This window comes from Aethalodelphis obliquidens, unplaced genomic scaffold (assembly GCF_003676395.1).
Source record: "Aethalodelphis obliquidens isolate GAN/ISIS:26980383/991018 unplaced genomic scaffold, ASM367639v1 scaffold2, whole genome shotgun sequence".
In the NCBI taxonomy this organism is placed as follows: Eukaryota; Metazoa; Chordata; class Mammalia; order Artiodactyla; family Delphinidae; genus Aethalodelphis; species Aethalodelphis obliquidens.
The window spans coordinates 19345940-19369675 of NW_020837946.1; the positions used below are offsets into that span (position 1 = coordinate 19345940).

General features: G+C 56.4%; 1 protein-coding gene across 4 annotated transcripts in view; it reads left to right on the forward strand.

Annotated features, from left to right (window-relative positions):
- The first annotated feature begins 397 nt into the window (after window positions 1–397).
- TNS1 (tensin 1) overlaps window positions 398–23736 on the forward strand; it is a 204983-nt gene continuing 181644 nt past the window's right edge. For 2 of the 4 annotated variants that reach the window (XM_027121786.1, XM_027121791.1), the window contains exons 1-2: window positions 398–633; window positions 20172–20286. In XM_027121786.1, coding sequence (XP_026977587.1) covers window positions 538–633; window positions 20172–20286 — 211 coding nt within the window. In that variant the 5' untranslated portion in view covers window positions 398–537. Of the gene's footprint in view, window positions 634–7788; window positions 7934–13884; window positions 14224–20171; window positions 20287–23736 lie in introns of those variants that run through there. The other 2 variants (XM_027121783.1, XM_027121779.1) reach the window with 2 other exon arrangements.

The following is a 23736-nucleotide window of genomic DNA, read 5'->3' on the forward strand; positions in this document are numbered from 1 at the left end:
AATCGGCACACACAGACGCACACACACGCACACTCACACACTCACTGCAGCTTGGAGCACAATGCTGCCGCCACCGCCGCTGCGCCTTCCCCGCAGGTGGTCGCCTGGCGCTTGGCACCGCCTCTGCTCTGCCGCTCAGCCTCTCCTGCGAACCTCTCCCCGAGCCTCCTCCGAAGTTGCCGGGGTGCCTGCGCCCGCCCCCGCCCCCCCGCCACCCCCCCGCCCCCACAGCCCGTGTCACAACGAGGGGAGGAGAGAGGCAGCAGCTGGAGGAAGTCCCCGAGGGTGGAAGCGCCCTGTAGCGCCCGCGTCTCCCGCCGGGGCTTCCGGGGGAGATGGAGCCACGTCGGGGCCGCGCCTCGGGGGCCCCGTCGAGCTCCTCTCGCTAGAGGGGCCGGGACACTCGGACTGCTCCTGCGGGGCTGAGCATCCGGGAGACCACGGGGCGGGTCTCTCGCCTTCCGCCTCACCACCTCCCCGGAGCAGCCGGTCCTGCTTCCGACCCTTGCGCCCGGGGCGCGCACGTCGGGGTTAAACATGACTCAGATGAGCTGGTGCTTCTCCTGCGTGATTCGATGGAGCAAGTACCTCTTCTCCTGCTTCCTGCCCCTGCGCTTCTGCCTCCGCAGACAGGTAAACTCACCTGGCATCTGCCCCACCCCTCCCCGACAGGCACTCTCCTCCCTCGGTCACCTAGGCGCCAGGTTTATCACCCTCTCGCTGCCCTCAGGGACACCCATCTTGACCGCTGTCAGCGTGGCTTTCATGAGAGTTTAGGGACTCCTGGGGGAGCCCCCACTCATGCATGGATCCACAAGGGGGAGTGGCTGCCTCACCGCCAGGGCACAGCATCTTGGAAGTCTGAAGGATAACACTGGAGTCTGTGCGAGGGTGCTGGAGAGCTGGGCACAGAAGAACATTTCTGGGGGCTTTAAGCATCCCTCTCAAGTTTCTGTGGGAAGGGAGGGCAAGTTCCCGGAAATGTCTCTTTTTTCCCCCGGATGGGTTCAGAGGATTCAGAGTTAAGGCTGAGATGTAACAGAGTGAGATGGAAATGAAGCTGGTGGACGTCAGGAGGGATTTCCTATCTATTCAGGGGGATGGGGGGACCAGGGAACCAGACATGGAAAGGACGGGGACTGGGGTAGTAGCTGGCTTAATGAGGGAGGAGGGGTCTGGTGGGACCCCCAGTGCTGTGGATGGGCGTGTCATGGTTGAGCATCTTTCTCCCAGAGAAGATCCTTGACAGTGCCTTCAGGGTGTGCGTGCTTGTGTGTTTGGAGGGGGGAGGTTAGGGAGAGAGAGGAGGTGGGTCATAGCTGGCCAGCAGAGTAGGGAACTGGTAAAACTGCAGGTAACCTTAAATCCTCCCCTGGAGGCACAGAGAGAATTCCAAGAGGATGACCTCGAGCCCCCAGAAGACTCCAGTGAGGGGAAGGATTTCAGGGACTGGGGGTCTGGCTTTCTGATCCATTCTCCATTCCGCAGGGAAGCCAGAAGGGCCCCTGTCACATGGGGGAAGGGGGCTCGGTGGCACCCAGGCTGAGAGCCAGCTGTAGAGCTTGTTTGCCTGGCTTTGAATTCTGGCTCTGCCCTATGCTCGCGGTGGACCTTGGGCAAGTCGCTTACTCTGCCGGTGCCTGTTTTCAAACATGTAGAATGGGGATTATAAAAATACCTATATCACTGGGTTATTGTGAGGACTAAATGCAGTAGGACATTTGAAGTGGTTACCAAGTGCTTTCTCTGTATTAGGTACTCAATAAAAATTAGGAATCTTTTCTTTATTCTTGTTGTGACTTTCCGTGGGGCTCTCCCTCCTTGTAGACCTTCAGGCAGGCCAGAGATGGGGTACGTGGGAATGGAGGGATTTCTCCCAGTATCCATTCTTCCGTCACATGGATAGGAAGGATTTTTCCACTCCATAAGAAGCTTGACTGTTCAGCGCCTCCTCCCAGGTGCTGCCTCTGGGACTCAGTTTCCCTCACTGCCACTCCGCAGTGGCAGTCACCCAAGGTGTGCTTTGAAATCTTCTAGCAAAATGCATTGTCTCCAGTGATTGGCTGAGAGACAGGTGCTGCGGCTGTGGACCGGAGGGCCAGAGCCCCATCGACGTTCTTGTGGGCTCTGAGTTCAGACGCTGCGGAGTCCGGGTTTTCAGATTTGGGAAAAGGCAGCCTGCAGCAGGAATGGCCAGCCGAGACCAGGTCAGTCGGACCCCAGTCCACTTGGCGATTCCCGCTCCTCATTTGCAGAGGTTGAGGATGACATAACTCCTCCTGGGCTAGGATTTGAGCTGGGGGCTGGGGGTGAGGGGCTGGGTGATCAGCTGCAGCTGCCTCCCTCCAGCCTTTGAGGGCCTGAGTCAGGCAGGAAATTAGAGCTGGGGAAGGTATCAAGATCACCAAGTCGAGCTCTGGGAAGGATTTTATTAAACATTGTTGCGATTGGGCCCAGACACTGTCCCCAACCAGGGTGCTGATGGAGGGGAGGTAGGAGAAGGGGGTGTGAGTGATGTTCCCTCCTGGGTCAACTGGAAACTGAGCCCATACAGGGCCTGGTTGGAAGCTCGCTTTCTATCTTAGGGAGCATTCCGATTTCTGAAGTGCAAGGGGGAGACCTCCATCGTATACCGGAGGGGTAGTGGGCATAGGGGCAAGGGTCTGGACCTCCCCTGGCCCATAGGGTTCCTTGGTGGGCATTAGGATGAACGTGCCTTGGGCCAGGCTTGGTGAGTAGAGCATGGATGAGTCTTCAGCCCCCACTCACCCCTTGGCTACACCCTTGTTCAATGACCATCCTGCCCAGTGGTACATGGAGGCTCTGCTAGGGCTCCAAGCCCCCCAGCACTCAAAGGCTGAGTGTGTCTGGGGGTGGGAGCAGGGAGAGGCAGCATGGCTTATCTTCACAGCAGAAGCCCTGTGGCCAGACCCTGTCCTCACCCAGATCTCAGGCCCCAGGGCTTGCTAGGACTGTGGGTTTTCTCTTCTGGTTGGCTCTTCTAGAGCCACTAGGGAGCCGGTTGGTCTCATTCTGACCCAGGTGGCAGTGCTGTCCTCGGCTTCCCTCTATGTGTCTCCCTTCCCCCTGCCCCCTCTCCCCTGCCCCAAGCCAGACCTGGGCCTGAGCAGTTGACGTTCTTCTCGGAGCTGCAGCCCTTGAATGAGGAGTGGGGAGGACAGCTAACACATCACCTCAACATAGGACCATAGCCCTAGTCTCTGGGTGATGGTATTGCTAGAGGAGCAGCAGGAAAATGTTCGATCCCCACGGGATGTGGAATCAGACACCCCAGATTCCGCTCTCACGCATCCTACCTGTGTGATGCCGAGCAAGGTGCCGAACCTCTTTGCGCCTCAGTTTCCACATCTGTAAAATGAGAGCTGGTAGGAGGCTTAAGTACGATACCACAATTAAGTGTCTGGTTAGTTAGTATTGATCTTTCCGCGCGCAGGGGACAGAGGGACAGAGCCCGAAGGAGCCATGCCGTTGCCGAGGGCTTTGTTGTCAGGTCCTGTGCTGCTGGGATCTGCATTTGGACGTTGATGGGGAATCCCAGCACCAGCTCTGCACCTGCCTACTTGGTAGGAGGCCCCTGCGGCTGGCTGCGATGGAGGCTGTGGTGTGTGCAGCCCCCGTGTGAAGGCAGCGGGCTGCAAGGTTGGCAGGAGAAAGGTGAGAGCATGACTCTGGTCCTACAGTGACTGGACAGCTGGGTGCTTGCGTACAATCTGGGGCTCGGGAGCCACAGCTCTGTGACCTCAGGCTGGTCCCACCCCGTCCCTCCACTGCAGTGTTGCCATCTCTTAGATGAGGGGGCTGATTAGGTGAGAGGTGCCCCAAAGCCCCAACCCTCCTGGCAGACTTGTTTAATTGAATCCGGCAGAATGATTTAAAAAAAAGAAAAAGCCGACGTTTAAAATTTTGCATTTTTCATATTTTATATAAAAGATTTTATAAGATAATGTAGATTTGGGGCTTCTCTTGACAGGTCAAAATATTTGACAGTGTGGGCTTATGTTGCTGACACAGCAGCAGCTGTCCCCGAGGAGTGGGATCCCCTTTAGCTGGGCCTGCCCTCTCCAGGTCCCCAGAGACTCGTTGCCCGCTACCTTCATTTAACTTCTGTCAGGCCCCTGAAGGATCTGACTGTGACCCCTGGAAAGGCTCCAGGTCTTTCCAGCTCTGATGTTCTGTGACCTTCAGATTCTGTGACCAGTGGTGACAGAGGAAAGACTTGCTGCCATGTTAGGAGATGGGCTGACGGCAGGAAGAACTTGGTGATGGACAAGTGTGGAAGGATAGGAAGAATGGATTGGAAGGAGCGGGGGCCTTGGCCTGGGAAATCTGTGGCCTCACAGGAGGTGGAGCTGCAAGGGACCTTCGAGACCATCAGTTTGGTCATTTCGCAGGTGCGGAAACTGAGGCTGAAAGAGGGGAGTGCCAAGCTCAGGCTTACGAGGCCTGTTAGCTGCGTTCCTGCCCTCACTCGTCCCTCAGCTCGGCCCACCTCCGGGCTCAGCGCCAGCCCCAGAGCCTGCGGTCCTGGCTGTTTCTTCAAGTGACTGCTGAGCCAGGGACTGGAGGGCAGTGGGCAGTGAGCAGGAAGGCTCTGCGTGCAGAGGGGAGAGTGGAGTTAAATGCCAGCTGCTGCAGAAATGGCCAGGGCAGTGGGTGGCGTGGCTCAGGGTGGGGGGCCGCTGCTGAGGCAGGTACCCGGTGTCTGCGACCCTGGTCCAGGCATGGGGATCCCAGGATGGGTGATACCGCTTCAGCCTCTGGAGAGTCTGCGTCCTGAGAGAGCTCAGAGGCCAGGGAGTGGCAGGAAGAGATGGTGTTGAAGAGAGGTGGGTATTACAGGCAATTGCAGAGGTGCGCAGGCGAGGTATGCCCAATGCCCTTTCAACGCCCTTTCTGGCCCACTCTGGCCCCAGAGGAAGGTTTGGGAAGGGGTAGTAGATGGTAAAAGTAGGAAAATATGTTAGGACCCATTGATTGGTAGAGTGATTCATTGCTTCTTCAACCATGTCTGGCACCTGCTGTATGCCAGGCTCTGGGGATACAAAGCACAGGACATGTCCTTGCCCAAGGAACTCTCCCTGTCTGTGTGTTGCGGTGGGAGGGGACACAAGCTGTGAAGGATGAATAATGGGTAACAAGTCTGAAATAGGGTCATTACATAGAGTTAGAGACACTTCAGGTGGCAGAGTTGAACATTCAACAGGGAAGATGGTGGTTGGGTAGCAGGAAGGACTTCCTGACAGTGAGAGGTTAAGATACAGGAGAGACACCCATGGTCTTGGAAAAGGGGAATTCTGGGCGCAGGGTTCCTCTGAGGGGACCCCCAGCACTAGGGTTCTCCACTCCTGTTTTCAGTCCCGGCTGAAGGGACTGGGGAGGGAGCTGGCCTGGGGGCTGCAGGGCCCCCTTGGGTTGCATGGGAAGCCAGACAAGTTGGTGTCCGCTGTGACTTGGTCTTTGGTCTTGTTGTCTAGCATTTCTGGGAAGCAGCAAGGTGATTTCTCAGAACTCCCAAGATAGCTGCCAGCAGGCACATCTTCTAGTGACGCTGGCGGCAAAGGGTGGGAGCGGGCGGAGGAGATGGGGGGGAGTGGGCCCCGGGACGGCAGGGCTGAGCTGGCTGAGCCCTTGAAGTTGCTGGGAGGCTGGCAGGGCTGGTGATGGTGGCTAGGGGTGGCCTCAGGGGCTCCCAGAGAGGCCCCCTGAAAACCACACTTCCTTGACTGCCCTGGGCTTCAACCAGTGGAGAGAGGGAAGGTTGGCAGGAGCGTCCATCTGTGGACATGCCCAGCGGTGGCAGCAGGGCCAGCTACATGTGGGACACTGGTCCATTTCAGTGTTGGCTAAACTGTCAGTTGAGCCCTGGCAGGCTTGAGAGGGGATATCCAGAGGCATTGTGGTTCTGGAAAGGGATGCAGGGTAGGGGCAGAATCTTTCATTGCCCCACAGCTCTGCAGAAGGACCTAGAGTGATGTGTGAAGGGCCCTGATTCCTCCCCTTGTCGTTTTCATCAGAACAAAGACTCTTATCTCAAGTGGCCGCTCCAGGAGGGGCCAGAATTAGACAGCTTGCTTTAGCGTCCTCCCCTGACTTCCCACCAAGTAATAGAGTCCCTTGTGCAGTGCACAACCTGTACATCCGCACGTGGCAGCCTTTTCCCAGACAAAGTGTGAATGTTTCCCTCTCATTCTGGGGTTTCCTAGGTAGATGTCCTGACTGGACTATGGGCTGGGAGCCAGTACACCTGTCTGGGCAGGTCCTCTTGAGGGGAGAGGCTGGTTGTAGAGACTGTACCCTGGGGTGGCACCATGTGTGGGGCTGACAGAGTGGTGAGGGCAGGCTCTTGGGTGCGTGGGGGAGAGAGGCAGGGGATATATAACCCTTTTTCCATGTGGCCCAGGGCATCTACCCCATGCTGGTGTGTGTGCATAGAGCTCAAACAAGAGGACTTTCTTGCCAAGTTACTCAATCCAAGAAAATGGTCTCAGAGTGCCTCCTCTGGGTGGGGCCCTGTCCTCAGCACTCGTGTGTTTCTGTGAGCTGGACTGTGTGTCCTGGTGTGTGTGTCTACGGGGGTGTGTGTGGGGGGGGTGTGGGTGGGGCTGAGCCCTCTTTCCCTCCCCGGAAGGCTCCAAAAAATAGAAAATAGAGCGGGGTGATTCACCAGCCCCACCCACTCTTACTTGGTCCAGCTGCGGCCACAGCTCAAAGAGGAAAGTTTCTGGGGGGAAGGTAGAGGGGGGAGTTGAGACAATGAGGGCCGGGGGCCGATTTTGCTGGCTTCCCCTGCGGTGCGCCCTGGGAATACATTTGGATACCCCTCTTCTTCCCCCCACCCCAGACCCCAAACTTCTGGCCCTGGGCTAAGGTGAGGGGGAGGGAAGGGAAGGGCTGGGGGGGGCTGGTGGGGGGACAGTGTAGGGGGAGAAGTAGGCACGTGGAATGGTGGGAGGTGAAAACTGGGCCCAGGGAGGGGGAGCAGGGGCGGTGGAGGAGGAAGTGGGGTAATGCAAACCAAATGTTGGCCCGGGGCACAGTCAAGAAAAACAGACTCTCGCGGGAGCCCGGAGCGGGGCTCCTTTTAGGAAGGGCAGGAAGGGCTGGGACAGATGTTTGGAGAAAAGAAAGAAAGAAGGGGAAAAAAAAGTAAGAAAAAAGTTGGAATGAAATCCACAGCCCTGGGGGCAGGGCCGTTCTCCAGCGGTCTCAGGCCAGGCTTCTCTTGAGTAAAGCATGGAGTGGGCTCTGAGCTTGCCGAATGGGCACCAGGGTGCCCTGGGCACTGACCTAGCTAAGTGAGTGCCAGTGACTTTGTGTTCCGAGGGCAGGAGGGCATGCGTGTGTCCTTGGAGATGGGATGGGGCTGAGGAACCCCAGCTCAAGCGGACTGTGCTGTCCCATGTCTGTCTGTCCCTCCATCAGTGGTCTGGGGGTGGAGGTCTGCAGTGAGCAGAGCAGACTCCAGGCCTGGCAGTGTCAGAGCCAACCAGAAGGCAGGAGCAGCTTGGTGGCTCACAGGGGTGTGCGTCTGGGGTTGTGTGTCTGGGGTGGGGGGGGTGGCTTCTGGGGGGAGGGGCTGTCTCCAGTAGCTGTCCCTTTGCTCTGCTTCCTTCCCACCCCCCGCGAAGCAGGGCTTCTGACCCCCAAAGCCACCAGTGGAGCTGGGAGGAGGGAGGAGACAGGAGGCTGGGACTAGGGGGTGGAGTGGGGGGAGGAGGAGAGGGAGGGAGGGTGAATTGGAGGCAGGCAGGGCGAGTGCTGCAGATGCTGGCGCTGCCGCGGACTCAGAGCTCCCTTCTGCCTGCTCCGAGGGGACTGCGAGCTCAAGGGGACCCTTTGCAGTCCCCGGGCGTGGCCCCAGGGACGGGGACCCTCGAAGATGACGTGGATCTGTCTGTCCTGCATGCTCTGGGTAGGTGTGGCAGCGTTAGCTAGGAGGTCGAACCGCCGCCCCCCCCTTCGACCTTAGCCTTACCCTGAGAGCCTGGGGTTGGGGGAGTGTTGGTGGTGAAGGAGGGGGCCTTTCTGCCTCTGAGAGACAGAAGGAAAGACTGACTTGAGTAGACCCTCAGCCTGAGTCCGTCCCCATCAACGGGGCCCAGGCCCCAGTTCTGCCGGTCAGTACATCCCCCCTCCCCAGTGTCCTCTCCCCAGTTGAGTCCGGGAGCTGTAAGTAGAAGGAAGCCATCATAAGGTTTGTCTCTTTTTGGAGCCACTCCTGCCTCCATTCCCACCCCATACCGGGGTGAAAATTCTTCACCCCTCAAGTTGCTCAGCCTAAGAGTCTGGGGGGGCAGTGGGAGGGGCCTGAGGAACAGGGGGCATTGACCTAGGAGATGAAAGCTGGAAAAGCCAGGCTGGGGAAAAGTTCTGCTCGGGTTCCATCACTTTTACCCCAATTTCAGCTTCTACCCGCTGCCATCCCCCCCCACACACAGCCCTCCCATCCTTACCAAGACCTCCCCCGACCCCCTCCAGTCCCAGAGGAGGAAGCCACAGCCTCCTCTTTCCCCTTTCTTGGCCCCAGATTCAGGAAGGTGTGTGTCAGCGCAGGGTGCTTGAAGGGTGGGCGGGCAGGCAGGGTCTGGGGGCCACATGGTGAGGGTTAAAAGTCTTGAGGCCAGTCAGGGGCAGAGGCTCCTGGGAGAGAGGGGGCTGGGAGAGGGCTGACTGCTGCAGGAGGGGAGGGGGCAGGGATGGGAGACCCCTTCCTCAGAGGCGCTCCGCTCTCTGGGCTGGGTGAAGGCATGCACAGGGGTCAGGAGGGCAAGGAAGTCATCCCTGGCTGAGGTTAATGTTGGTCTCAAAGAGAGTGATGGCTGGTTTGGGGGAGGGAGCTTCAGGCCCAGGATCCAGATGTGGCCTTTCCTGCCCCTTCCCCTGTTCCGGCCAGTCCTCGGGAGGGCCCTCCTCGGCCCAGGCGAGCCCAGGCTGAGGACAGTGGTGGGAGATCAGACTTGGGCAGTCAGGTGTACTCTGGGCAGAGAGGGGAAGTGGGGAGGGGGCTGGCATGAGGGGGTTTGGGTGGCGTGTGGGGCTTGGGTGTGGGCGTGGGTCTGAGTAAGAAACTGAAGGTGTCTGGAGCGTCCTGCACATCAGGGGTTCGCTGGGCTGCTGTCAGCATCTGTATAATGGGAGCCTTGGCCAAGGTCATTTCTCTAGCCCCTTTCAGCTCCCTGGGACAGACTCTGGAAGGCCTGAGGGTGGTGCTGAGGAGAGAGGCTGGCAGGGAGGGAGGCCTGCGGTGGGAAGGGTGGCAGTTAGACTTCCAGGGGTGATGCGGGTGTGGATGGAGACAGGGCCACGTCAGCGGAGAGGCTCTGGGAGAAGCGCTGCACGGCTCTGAGCCTCAGTTTCCCTGTGGGTAAGACGATGGCGGGGAGGTGCAGAGAGGTGAGCATGAGTGCCTCGTCCGTGTCACTTCTCTCCCTGAGAGCTGGGGACCAGGGGCTGGTGTGGATGCAGCCACTTTTCTAAGGCCCTCCCCTCACCCCTTTTCCTGTCCTCTCTCCTGGTGCCTCCCCGCCCCTGTCCCTCCCCAGCTCTGTGAGACAGCCCAGCAGGCAGGCTTCTGTGGGAGTGGAAAGAGGCCGGTGGGAATGGGCTGGGGAGAAGGGTGTTTTCTCTCCATCCTGCCTGGCCTGGATGCCCATTGCCAGGGTGGGCCCGAGTCTGGAGGGTGTGGACTGGCCCGAAGGCACAGCCCTGGCCCCATCAAGCTCCTTGTCCCCCTCCTCCAGTTGTCCCAGCAACCTTCCTCCTTTCCGGGTGGGCCTCTATGGGGCTGGGGTGTAAGTTTGTAGCAGGAAGGGGAGGGGTAGCTGGTGCCAGTTCCGGAGAGGGGGCATGGAGGTCCTGGAGACCTTGACAGGGGAGCTGCTTCCGCCTTGAGAGGCTCCTGCTGGTGGGAAGTGCGTGGACTTTGACACCAGGCAGGGCTAGGCTCAGATCCTAGTGCTGTCATTTACCAGATGGGCAGCCTTGGGTACGGCAGTTCCCTTTCTTGAGCCTCAGTTTCCTGATTCCGTAAAGTGGGGAGAATAATACACACCTTGTCTGGCTGGGGTGAGGACAGAGACAAATGTATGTATGTCAAAAGACCAGGTACCCAGGCACTCGGTAGGTGCTCAGTAAATGCTGGTCCCTCCCCCATTCCACAACCTCCTTCTTGGCTCACAGGATCCCCTGTATTGCAGATCTGATGTGTGGGAGGATCTCCCCAGGAATAGCTGCAGACATTTCATCCAAGAAGTAATCTATCTCTAATGCGTAGTTTTAACAAGCTCTAGGAATAAAAATCACTTTATTAGCTGAGGAGCCGAGCTCTATATTATGCATAACTTGATTCTCTCACCAAATGCTCCCATTCGCTGTTACATATTCAAGCACGGTTTATTTAGAAAATAATGACATGCCTATTAATTGAGGCTTTTTGGTGTTACACCAATGGAGTTAGAGCTGCAGGCCCTTCCTTCTGGAGGGGCTCATTCTGTTTTCAGGAACTGGGAAGGGGCTTATTAGATGGGGCTGAAGGAGCCACAGGCATGCCTGGGGGCCAGGTACAGCCCTGGCCCTGCCCTGAGCAAGCCACGTGGCCTCGGGCTCGTCACTTGACTTTTCTGGACCTCATTGAAGCTGACCTCTGAGGCTAGCTGCAGACAATGAAGTGTTCTCTTTTCTGGAGCTGGTGTCCTTCCCAGCGCTAAGCACACATTTTTGTCAGAGGGTCCGCGTGAGCCCCCGGTTTCCTGGTGTGCAGTTCTTGCCCTGTGTACCCCACTCTGACCCCTCCATCCTGAACTCACTCTCTTTGGAGTTTTGTTAGCCTGTAAGGGCTGTGCCCACGGGGGGCCTCCTGGCCACGCGTTTGGGAGCTAGGCTGGGCTGCGTGACACTGACAGGGTCCGAAAGAAAACACCCCCTTTGCAAAATTTTTCAAAATGGCGTTTGAGGCACAAAGTCAGGGAGCAATACCATACTGTTTTCCTGCGATGCTCAGTGGCAGTGTGGCAGGCTGGCCGAAAGCACAGTGCCTGTGTTTCATCCTGGCCCTGTGACTCGGAAGCTCTGTGGCTTCCAATCTGTTTCTCGGTTGGTTTCTCCAGCTACCTATAGCATTGTTAAGTTTTAAAGGAGCCAATACGTTTCGAATAGCATTTCTCCCCCAGTAAGAGCTCAAGAAACGTTAGCTCTCTATATGACGGCACATTTCAAGGCCACACAGCAAGTTAGAGTCAGAACTAGGACCTGGCCCTTCTGCGTCCCCATCCAGGGCTTTCCATTCTGGGAATACTTCGGGGAAGGGCAGGAGGGGGTGTAAGGATGATGTGAAGGCCCAGAACGTGCAGGTCTTCTCCTGCAGGCAGCGTGCACAGGGTCAGAGCGCGGTTGCTGGGTGTGTGGTCTGGGCAGCCGCGTAGCCTCTCTGTGCCTTACCTGTGTCCATTTCCTTGACTTATGCAATTTCATTTGAACCTCACTGTAATTCTGTGAGGTGGGAAGGGAAGGGATGGCTAATTCCAGTTTCTAGCCAAGGCGAGGGGGACCCACAGAGGGGAAGTGGCCCGTCCAAGGGGCCACATGGCCACTGGGTTCAGTGCTCCTGAAAAGAGGAAGAGTATGGGCCGGGGGCTTTGCAGCTCTGGGTTGAGGGGTTGGTGGCCGGCAGCCTAAGGATAGGAAATGGTGTTAGGGAAGCACTGTGACAAAGAAACCATCCAGTCATTCTGCCAGGTCAACACCCACCCACCCATGTTCCCGTCCATCTATCTCACCAATGGTTATAGAGTGCCGACTTTCTTCAAGAAGCTTGCAGATATTGGGCAAATGATTACAATAAGATGGGTGTTACCAAGAGGGAAACTGTGGGGACATGTAAGGGGGGACCTAGCCTAGATTGGGGGAGAAGGGACATATCAGGAAAGACCTCTTGGGAGGTGAACTTTAAACTAGATCCAAAGATGAAGCTGTGACCTCAGAAATCCAAGTGCGGGAAGTAAGAATAATTGACAGGATAAGGAGGGGTAAACCAGCCAGTAGATGGCCTTTGGACAGAGGGGTCCTGACGACGCAACTGCCGGGGCTCCTCCGGATCTCACAGACGGCAGCTGTGGACACACCCTTGGAAGTGGTGGCAGTGCCACGGTGAGGGACCCCGTCTCAGACAGACCTGGATTTGAATCTTCGTTCCATCCTGCCCTCCTCGTGTGTCGCAGAGCACGTTCCTCAGCCTCATCATAGGATGTGGTTGTGAGGATCCAGTGAGGGGATCTGTGCCAGCCGCTCGCCGTGATGCCACCCCTTCAGGCTATCCACATCCCTGTGCCCTCCCACTCCAGGAGATGATTTCATGTTAGAGCACGAAAAAGGGACCTGGGACCTGATGCCCAAAAACGTTGGGACGTGGTTTATGAAGGAGCCAAGGCGAGAGGGAGAGAGAGAAGCAGGCTGATGGCGAGAGACGGTCCAGCTCAGGAAGCCGAGTCGTGGGCCGAGGGCCACCAGGTAGAATCCCGGATTCCCCAAGCCTCCGCGTGCTCCTCTGTCACGTGGGGAGCTCAGTTAAAGCCACTCTCTGCAGCCTTCCTCCCGTGGAGATCCAGGGCTACTCGGTGTCAGAGAGCTTTCTCCTCAGCCGGGTGATGCCAGCACCTCAACCCGTGTTCTGTCCCCTGAGGGCAGGACAGTGGGCGTGGGTGTAATTACACTGGAGTGAACCAAGGTCAGACTCCTTCTGACTGGGCTCACGCTGTTCTGGACACAGGGGACATGGAGCAGAAGCACGTGCACGTGTGGGCACCTGGCGGACTAGTCCAGCGCACACACAGACGTGACATGAATCAGAGCCCGATTCTGGTGAGCGCTTACTGCGTGTCAGGCGCTGTTCCAGCGTGTTTTCAGGCATTGTCACAACCTATGGGCAGTTGCTATGATTAGCCCACTTAACAGATCAGTAAAGTGAGGCAGACAGGGGTGAAGCGACTTGCCCGGGGTTACCTAGCTAACAAGTGGGGCAGCAGGGACCAGTCAGATCGCACAGAGTGTTGAGACGGGGCGCCAAGCACATGCGACTGAGGAAAGGAAGTGGCATTGGGCAGCCCTTCCCCTGCGTCGAATCATGAGGAAATGACCAGACAAATCCAGATACGGAGGGACATTCTGCAGAACCGCCTGGGCTCTTCAAAAAAGTCAGTGTCATAAAAGGGAAATCATAAGGTGGAGTAATGTGTCCACAGGAAAGAAGAGGAAAGAAACCCAGCAACTAAATGTAATACAAGATCTTGCCTGGATCCTGAGTCCAAAATAAAAACAAACGCAGACCCAGCTGTAACGGGTGTTATTGTGGCAAAAGGGGAAATTAGAATATGTTACTGAAGATTAGATAATGCTATCATATCGATGTCAGATTTCCCGAGGGCGGTGATTATGTTGGGCTGAGTTAGGGGACAGAGACAGAGCGTGGAAGCGGTGAATCAGGGCCAAGGGCATAGGCGTATTCATCTTTTCCGGAGCTTTTAAAATTTTCATGGTGAAAAAAGAAGACGGGGTGGGGAGATTGATTTTGAAAGAGGTGGGGGGTGGGTATCTGGGGTCATCTCCCTGCGGGGATGAGGTTTGAATGAGGCCTTCAAGGATGCCTAGAAGCTTGACAAGCTGAGAGGGAGGAAGGCATGCTGGGAAGAGAGAAGAGCAGAGCAGAGGCTCAGAGGTGGATGCAGGGTAGGGAGTTGGGGAGTGGGGAGGGGATTGAGATGGCCGGGTGGGTGGGATATGGACCAAGGCTGCTTTCTTGCTGACTTGAGGGAGTGCAGGTCTTAACTTGGGTGCCTGGGAAGGCATGGAAGCATATTGGGGTGAGTGGGGGTGACCCCATAGAGCTGTGTTCCTTAGAGGCTGTGTGGGGAGGAAAGGGCCAGTGTCTTGGGGCAGGAGGCCGGAGGCTGTTGCAATAGCTCCAGACAAAAGAGACGGGGCCTCCGATAGGCAAAGGCAGTGGAATGAAAGGCACAGGAGGCCGCAAGCGTATTTAGGGAGCAGCGTTTGCGGAGTCTGGCAACTGGTTGGGTTGGAGGGTGGAGCCGGGAGGGGTTGAGAGTGACTCAGAGTTTTCCACCCGGGGCGACCAAGAACATGGTGAGGCCATTAGCTGGCTAGGGGATGGCGGGGCTGGTGGTGGTAAGGAACTTCCGTGTGTACATGAAGGTGAGTTGGGGTTGCAAGGAGCTTGCGTTTGAGGGGCTGGGGCGGCGGGGGCTCCCAGACGCCAGCCTGCAGCTCCACTGGGAGTCCCACGGTCTTCCCCATAGAAATGACCACTGATGCCAACCAGGTCCTGGCATCCCAATGCAAGGTGATGAGACATGGAGGGGTGGATGGCCGGGAGGCAGGGAGAGGACTGAATGACCCTCCAAGTCTGTCCTAGGCCTGCTTTTCAGTGACTCTCTTTCCCAAGGCTCACTAGCTCGTAGACGTCTGCCCTCTGACCTCGTCATCCAGGTCTCCTAGTGTGGGGCGCAGGGAACCTAGTGGGGCTGGGCTGGGGAGTTTTCTCTGGGAGGCGGCAGAAGCTTATGAGCTGGAGGACCCTAGGGTTATCAGTCCCCCTTCATCACCACCCCCACCCCACTGTGCTTTGCCCCAGGGGGCAGGGAGGAGCCAACAAACAGCCATTCCCACCCCAAGACCAAGGACTCCTGCCAAGGCTGCCCGAGCCAGACGCGCCACACCCCTCTGACAGGCAGCTTGGTGAACGGAGGGTGGGAGGGAGAGATCCCCCAGAGGGCCAGGAAAGCCCTCCGAGGCTGGGTGGGCTTGTCGCAGGGCTAGGGCTCTGGGTTTGGAGGGTAGGGAAGAATGACTTCGGCTGGGACCCCTTCCCTCTTCTGGGTTCTGGCTCTCGAGGGAGGTAGGCTTTGGAAGGACTAGGCAGTTCCTGCCATGGCCAGGCCTCTTCTGTCCTGAGTTTCCCCCAGGTCTGTTAGGAGTGAATCCAGCAAGGGAGGGGCCGGGTGCACTTTGGGAGGCTGTCTGCCGCTTGTCAGGGAAAATGATGGTCATTGTCATAACAAGCCATTACCCTTGAGCTGGGTGCCTCATGGGCTCGTTCTCATCCTCTGCGTGTACCTGCAGAGTAACCGTGGGCGAGGGCAGGGTAGGTACTAGACCTTCGTTTATCTTCCTCCTCTGGATTTGGACATATGATGGTTAGGAAGTTCTTTTCCCCCCTTGAGCCCTGGCCGCTTCTGCCCACTGGGTTTTGTTTTGCCTGCAGTAACTTCACAGCAACTTCTTACAATGACAGCTCCTTCAGATATTTGAAGATGTTCCATCCTAGACTTTCTCCTCCATCATCCCGGCAAAGCTTCAGACCTCTGTGGATGACTTTTCACAAGATTACCAGACATCCCAGTGTATAACCAGGGATGCTATACATCCGGGGTCACTTTCCTGGGCATGGCCGAACTGGTCTCCTCACTTCCACCGGGGTTGCCCAGCCTTTCATGGAGGGGTGATGTCTCATTAGACATCCCTCTCTCTGTAGCCAGCAGCACGTCTAGTCCCCAGATCCCACAGTCCCTTCCTCTCAAACTGGCCCATTATTTCCCCTACACTGTGTACGCTCAGGCTGTCTTGTCGGAACCCCTTATTTTCATCTGGGGACTGTGAGGCCACCGGCCTAGAAAGCAGGTCTCTAGACTCCCATCTCAGTGCTCCCTCAGCCAGTCAGTCAGGACAGGGTAGGGGTGAGGGGTAGGAGTGTGCTGGGCCATCACCCAGAGGCAGCTGAAGGAGGCCTTGAGCGAGGCCAGGGAGTGTGTTTTCTGAACCTGGTTCCTGTTCCCCAAGCCCGGGCGGGAGGAGAGTAAACTCAGACGTTATGGAGTTGGCCAGGCAGGGCAGGGAAGCCCAGGGCCCAGGGGGGAAGCCCGGTGTTTGCTTGTCAGCCTGGACGTCTCCTCTGTTTACTGGACAGCCTGGACCCTCTCTGGGGAGATTCCACTGCCATGACTATGCTTTAGGGAGGAGGCCTCTTTCCCTGGGCTTTGGAGGAAGGGCTGGATTTGGGGTGTAGGCAGAGAAAGCTGGGGGATAAGCTGACACAGGGAGCTTTGCTGACTTAGTGGGGTAGGAGAGGCAGGCTTCTGGGGGCAGACTAGGCCTGAGATGATGGGGCTTTAGGGCTTCCTGCCTGCCCACCCTCCCAGACAGGCCTTAAATTGAACCCCGAGTCCCCTCCCTGCTTCTCCTCCTATCCTAGGCCTTGACCGCTGCAGTTGACGCGGGACTGGGTCCCCTCCCTGGAATGTCTGTGACAGAGATCATTTGGAAGGCTGCCAGCCAGGGGCAGAGATGGGAAAACGGGGTAGGAGAGACCTCAGAATAGGAGGGGATTCACCTGCCCCTCCTTGTGGGATGGGGGACACTGGGTCAAGTCCAGAGCTGGACCCTCAGCCTACCGCCCCCCGCCTCCCTCCCCTTCCCCAGCTGAAGCTGGAAGCATGGCTCCCGGAATGAAGTGTCTGGAATATCAGAACCCAGGTCCTGCTGCCTTGTTCAGCCACCAGGGGGCATTGCTGGTCTCTTGTACCCACTCCTGACTCCACCACGCTCTCTGCTCTCTGGTCTCTGCTCTGGGCTTTATATCTGCTCCGTCCTGCCTCCTTACTGTCTTAACAAATAGTCTGTCTCCTTGAATTCTGAGACAATCTAAAACTTCAGAAAAGTGGCAAATACAGTGCAAAGAACTTTTTTTTTTTTCCTGAGCTATTTGAGAGTAAGTTGCTGACACGTTGCCCTACCACCCCTGAATACTTCCCTGTTTTCCTACAGGGACTTTCCCTACCTAACCCAACACAGCCATCCAAGCCAGGAAATTGACATTGATGCGTGACCTCCTCATCTTCAGACACCACTGAAGTTTGGCCAGTTGTCCTCATGGCGTCCTTTGGGGGCGTGGAAAGAACCCAGTTCAGAACCAGCCGTGGCATTTGGTTGTCATGTCTCCTTCGTCTCCTTCTGTCTGGAAATCTCCTCAACCTTCCCTTGACTTTCGTGACCTTGTCACTTTGGAATATTATGAGCCACTTAATTTGTGGACTGTCCCTCCCCTGGGTTGGTCTGATGCTTCCTCATGACTAGATTCAGCTTGTGTCTCTTTGGCAGGAGTGTCGCAGAGGTGACGTTCTGTTCTCATCCCCTCCGTGGCACACAATCTCCACTCATCCTGTTACTGGTGACGTTAGCCTTGATCACTTGATTAAAGCGGAGTGTGCCAGGGAAAGTTACTTTTTTCCCCTTTGTAATTTATAAGCATGACGTGGGGAGGTGCTTTGAGACTCGTAACTCCTCATCAGACTTTGACTGTATTCACTTATTTCACATATCAGTATGGACTCATTTAAGCCATTACTATCATTATGTATTTTGATGCTCAGATCTTCCCAGATCTGAGGAGCCCCTTCAAGCTGGCTCCTGTGTCCTCTTGTCTGTCTGTCCCCCTTTGATTCTCTGGTTCCCTTTATAGTCTCTGTGTGTTTCTATCTAATCTCTCTCATTCTCTGTGTGTGCTTGTTTGTCTCTGTCTTTGTCTCTGCCTTTATCTTGGTCCTCTTTTTTTTCTTCTCTGTCTGACTGTTGCTGTTCCCTGTCTTTCTCTGTCTTCTCTCTCTGTCTCTCTTTGTCTTTCTCTCTCTTGTCTCTGTCTCTGACTCTTTCTGTCTCTCTCTCCCCCTCTACTTCTCTCTCTATCTCTTTGCCTCTTTTCCTACTGGCTTTCTCTCTTATTTTGTCCGTTTTTCTCTCCGTGCCTCTCATGGTTCTGTCTCTTTTGCCCAGGACTCACCACTACAGGATCTTCAGCTGGGAGTCCTGGACATGCTGGGTTTGTGGGATGCTGCCACCCGTCCTCTGAACACGCAGAGTGGGGAGGCTTGGACCAGGGTCGTAGGAGGGGGACTTGGAGGAGAACCTTCTCCCTGGTCTGTGATCATGTCTGTGTGTGTCCATGCATGTGCAGAGGGCATTGGAAAGCTCTGTACCTTTGGGGGGTGGGGCGCGGGGCTGCAGGCAGAGAAGCGTCAGTGTCTGTGCTCTGCTTCCCCCTGCTGCTGGAGCCGGGAAATGAATCCAGTTATAGGTACCAGGGTGAGGCGCCTCGGAGAGGAATGGTGCCTGCAGGCAGGGCAGGACTTCCCGGGGAGTCCTCTGAATGGGGAGCCTTCCCAGCATGTGCCTGGGCTGGGGGCTGCGGGTGGGAAGAGGGTGGTCCTAAGCAGCGTGGATGCAGGACTTTGCGGCTTAGACTGTGTTCAGATGTGTGGTCACAAGCGGTGTGGGGCCCAACCTCAGGGTGTCTGGAGGGGGCAACTGAGGCCCCTGTTAGTGGTGGGGTGGTGGCTAGCCAGACACGGAGAAGGCTTGGACTGCCAGCCCGCCTCTCATCCTATGTGTGTGGTGGTGTAGTTTTTCTAACATCTTTATTGGAGTATAATTGCTTTACAATGTTGTGTTAGTTTCTGCTGTATAACAAAGTGAATCAGCTATACATATACTTATATCCCCATATCCCCTCCCTCTTGTGTCTCCCTCCCACCCTCCCTATCCCGCCCCTCTAGGTGGTCACAAAGCACCGAGCTGATCTCCCTGTGCTATGCAGCTGCTTCCCACTAGCTATCTATTTTACATGTGGTAGTGTATATATGTCCATGCCACTCTCTCACTTCGTCCCAGCTTACCCTTCTGCCTCCCTGTGTCCTCAAGTCCATTCTCTACGCCTGCGTCTTTATTCCTGTCCTGCCCCTGGGTTCTTCAGTACCATTTTTTTTTTTGAGATTCCACATATATGTGCTAGCATATGGTATTTGTTTTTCTCTTTCTGACTTACTTCACTCTGTATGACAGACTCTAGATCCATCCAACTCACTACAAATAACTCAATTTCATTTCTTTTTATGGCTGAGTAATATTCCATTGTATATTTGTGCCACATCTTCTTTATCCGTTCATCTGTCGATGGTTACTTAGGTTGCTTCCGTGCCCTGGCTATTGTAAATAGAGCTGCAATGAACATTGTGGTACATGACTCTTTGAATTATGGTTTTCTCAGGGTATATACCCAGTAGTGGGATTGCTGGGTCATATGGTAGTTCTATTTTAGTTTTTTTGTTTTTTTTTTTTGCGGTACACGGGCCTGTCACTGCTGTGGCCTCTCCCATCGCGGAGTACAGGCTCCGGACGCGCAGGCTCAGCGGCCATGGCTCATGGGCCCAGCTGCTCCGCGGCATGTGGGATCTTCCCGGACCGGGGCACGAACCCGTGTCCCCTGCATCGGCAGTCGGACTCTCAACCACTGTGCCACCAGGGAAGCCCTGGTGGTGTAGTTTTAAAAAGGATATTTAACCTATTGATATTTTCATAATGTAAAGAATAGTAAATAAAAATAAAGATGGAAGAAGCCTTCTGGGCTGGAGCACGGGGTGGTAGTGAGGGTGAGAGAGAGAAAACTGCGGGGCATGGCACTCGGGGACATGGGTAAAAGGTCGAGGGCCATCAGCAGTAGGATGGATGAATGAGTCAGTTGCATGCACACGGTGGAGTACTATGCAGCAGCAAAAAGGAGGGAGCTGCTGCTATGGCAGCACAGGGATGAATCTCCCACATTCTTGCTGAGTCAGAGAAGCAGACACAGGAGTACATGCTGTATAATTCCATTCATATGAAGCTTAAAAACCTGTCAAAATGGATCTTTGGTGATAGAAGTCACAGTAGTATTTACCTTGGGGTGATATTGACTGGGACGGCCACGAGGGACCCTCCTGGGGTCCATGGAGCATACGTGTGTCAAACTGTATTGAGCGATACATTTAAAATGAGTGCACTTTGCTAATAAACTAAATCAGAAAAGTGATTAAGAATCCATGGAGGGGGCTGGGGTTTTCGACTGTTGTCTGACCCCACCTCTGACTGGGAGTCTGGGTCGCACCCACAGCTTTCTCTTTTCCTGGGCACCTCCTCCCATAAATGGGCTTGGGCCTTTCACAGCTGAAGGGGCTGTCACCTCTCCTTTCCCCCAGTGCTTGCCTGCTTCTCCCCTGGTCCCCTGGCTCTTTCCCGAGGAGCCCGGCCTGATCACTCTGCCTCTCCTCCCACAGCCAGAGGACCTGGAGGCCCCCAAGACTCACCACTTCAAGGTGAAGACCTTCAAGAAGGTGAAGCCCTGTGGGATCTGCCGACAGGTCATCACCCGGGAGGGTTGCACCTGCAAAGGTGAGCAGCTGGCTGGGCCACGGGGGATGGGGAGCACGTCTTCACGGGAGTGAGGTGCCCGAGGCCCGGGTCAGGCTGGGATGTCCTTGGGGTCCTGACTTGGTGCCTGGTTCTCATTTGGGAGGGGATTCTGAGCACACGGATAGCAAGCATGTGGGTATGTGTGGATGGCACATGGCAGGCGATGGGTGGCATGGAAACGGCATGTAGCTTATGTGTGGATGGCATACAGGTGGCATGTGAACGGCTTAGGGAAGACATATGGATATTATGTGGTGGCAGGTGGATGGTGAGTGGCTGGTGTGTGGAGGGTGTGTGAGGGGGTATGGTTGGCCTGCAGATGTCATGTGGTTGGCACGTGGATGGCGTGTGGTCGGCACGTGGAGGGCCTGTGGAAGGTGTGTGTGGGGGGTGTGCCTGGCACCAGGAGTACTGCAAAGATGCCAAGCCGCGGTCCTGCCCTTGTGGCAGCTTAGGGGTGAGTTTAAGAGGCCCCCAGTTAGCCTCGGGGGAGGGCCTGCTGAATGGCAGGCGTTTGTAATCCCTGTTCTCAAGTGCTCCTGGAACGGCCTGGGCTTGGCTGTCACGGCTGCCGGAGGAGTTGGTGTCTTGCCCCAGGTCACACTGTGAAATCAGAAGGCGGCCTCTGCACCCAGTCTCAGCGACTGACACCGTCACCCACCCAGTTGCCCCACCAGATGCCTCCCTGTCTCTCACCCCCACCTCCCATCAGTCACCAGCACTCTCCCCTCCATGCAGCTTGAGTCGCTGAGCCTCTCTGCAGCCAGTTCACCCGTGCAGCTGACGGCTGCCCCTCTGCCTCTGGCATCCTGACCCGCCCTCTCAGCCCGCCTCCGCACCAGCCTCCGGAGGGCCTCGATGTCAGGTCCCTGGGTTTAGCCTTGGGAGCCCCCGCTCCCCGAAGACAGCGCACGCCCCTTCCCGCGGCTGCGCGGCCTCGTGTTGGAGGTTGGAGAGGGTGGATGGAAGTGTGTGTGTGTGCGTGTGCATGTGGGGGGCATTCCAGGCAAAGCCTTTCGGGCCAAGGGCAGAATTTTATGGTCCTTAATTGCAGGACTGGGACACACCCAGACTGAATTTAGGGGGCCCGACAGGAATTTATGCCATACCAAAATTAGCCACACGGTGGCACCCTCCTCCCAAGAGTCCTGGCGGGCGCGGGTGGTGGTTTCGGGTCGGAGCTGGGAGAAGCCGGGGAGGCGTTGCCTAGGCTGGGGTTTTGCCTTTTGCTTCCGTCACCACCTCCACCTCATCCCGTCCCTTGAACCTGCTCATGTTAGCCCCCCCGCCCCGTTCCTTCCTTCCTCGCCCAATGCACCTTCCCTTCCCCGCAGTGACTCTGACACAGCTCTGATAGGAGGCAGCACAGGGCTGGGGGTGTAAGGAAGTCCGGCACTCTCACTGCGTGACCTTGGGCACACCTCTGGCCGCATATTCTGTGATCGTCTGTGGTCCTAACTTCCCCAGATGACCTGGCTTGAGGGCCCGGGTTGAGGAGGGGATTTCACCCCATGTGCATGGAAGGCTCCTAAGGCAAGCAGAGATGACCCCGGTCTCACCTGGTTCAGAGCCTGGCCCTGCTGGTGTGAACCGGAGTGGAGGGTAGGTGGCCAGTGGGCTGCCAGGCTGGGGTGGCCGCTCTGGGTGAGTTAGTGGGAAGAAGAGGGAAAAAAGCCTGGGCCGCTCTCCAGAGGCACCACCAGGTGTTAGGACTGGGCCATGGAAGGACCAGGGACCCCCAGCCCCACAAGGGAAGACAGAAGACTCCCAGCTATACAGGCCACATGTGTATCCCCAGCAAGAGGGTTGGGGTCACTAGGCTTGGGGGCAGAGTTGGGGCCACTGGGCTTACTGGTGGGAGATGCAGGAGTGTGCCAACTCTCTGTGCTTTGGAACCAGGAGGTTGTGGTGGCATGAGATTCCCCCTTATCCTTCCCTCTCTCCCTTCCTCCATCCATCCATCCATCCAGGGCCACCAGATATAGTTGTACAGGTTGTTCTCTGGCTGAGGGGGCCGTTCACCAAGGCCAATCCAAAGGGTTTGCTGTGCTCTCTGGTTCCTCTTCCAGTCTTCAAGTCTCCGGCTACACCATGGTGACCCTCTGGATTCGTGGCTGGGGGTTCTGGGTCGAATGTCAAGGCCCTGCATTCACAGTCTCCATGGGGCTTGCAAAGCTGAGGGAATTTTGCTGCAGACAGGGGCAGTGAGGACACCTTCCCAGATCTAGAGAGACGGGGGCATTTTCCTGTCTCCCACTGGCTGCCCTGCCCCATAGCTCCCCATCCTACTGCATTTCACTGTTTAATGGACTATGGCTGAAGGGGGTGGGGTGGGAGACGGGGTCGGGAAGAGAGTCAAGGAACCTGGGGTCTAGTTCTGGTTCTGGGAGACTCAAAGGCGAACAAGGCAGACCAAGAACGAAGGTGCGTGGACATGTGGGTGTAAGCGTGACGGATGTACAGGCAAAGAGGTGGTCGTGAGACTGCGGCTGGTCTTCTGCTGTGCTGAGTCTGTTTCCTCCTGTGTATTGCGGGGTTAATAGTAAACCCTGTCCTCGTCTCTTGAGGGGTGCTTGTGAGGGGCACTGAGGTTCTGTGTGTGGCTGTAAAGTGAGCACTAGTGTCAGGACAAAGGCTCCCTGTGCGGAGACAGAGATGGATGAGACAACTGGAGGAGAAGAGGCCTGGGGCCTTTGTCAGTGGCCCAGCCTCGACTTCTGGGCCTGCCACTCACAGGCCAGGTGACCTCAGATAAATCCCTTCACCGCTTGAACCTCAGTTTCCTCATCTATAGATAAGGGTTTGGACCAAGAATATCTGCTGAGGGCTTCCCTGGTGGCGCAGTGGTTGAGAATCTGCCTGCCGATGCAAGGGACACGGGTTCAAGCCCTGGTCTGGGAAGGTCCCACATGCCGCGGAGCAACTGGGCCCGTGAGCCACAACTACTGAGCCTGCGCGTCTGGAGCCTGCGCTCCGCAACGGGAGAGGCCACGATAGTGAGACGCCCGCGCACCACGATGAAGAGTGGCCCCCGCTTGCCACGACTAGAGAAAGCCCTCGCACAGAAGCGAAGGCCCAACACAGCCAAAAATAAATAAATAAACAGACCAATGAAACAACAAAAAAGAATATCTACTGAGGCCCAGAGCATGGGGGTCCTGGAGAATTCCCTTGTTGGAGTCTGGAGAGCCTGGATAACCTCCCAGTGTAGGCTGCCACTCCACCCCCGTGTGTATGTGTACACCCATCTGACAGTCATGAACCTCTGGGCTGGATGCCATGCCAGGTACTGGTGCCAAGACCCAGCCCCTGACCTGGGAAGACAGACATGCTGTCAGTCAGAGAGCCCGGTGGCAAAGCTGGCACAGAGGTGTGTGTGAAAAGCTGTCTCTGACTCAGCAGAGATTTTCCTGTCAAGCTTCAGGAGGG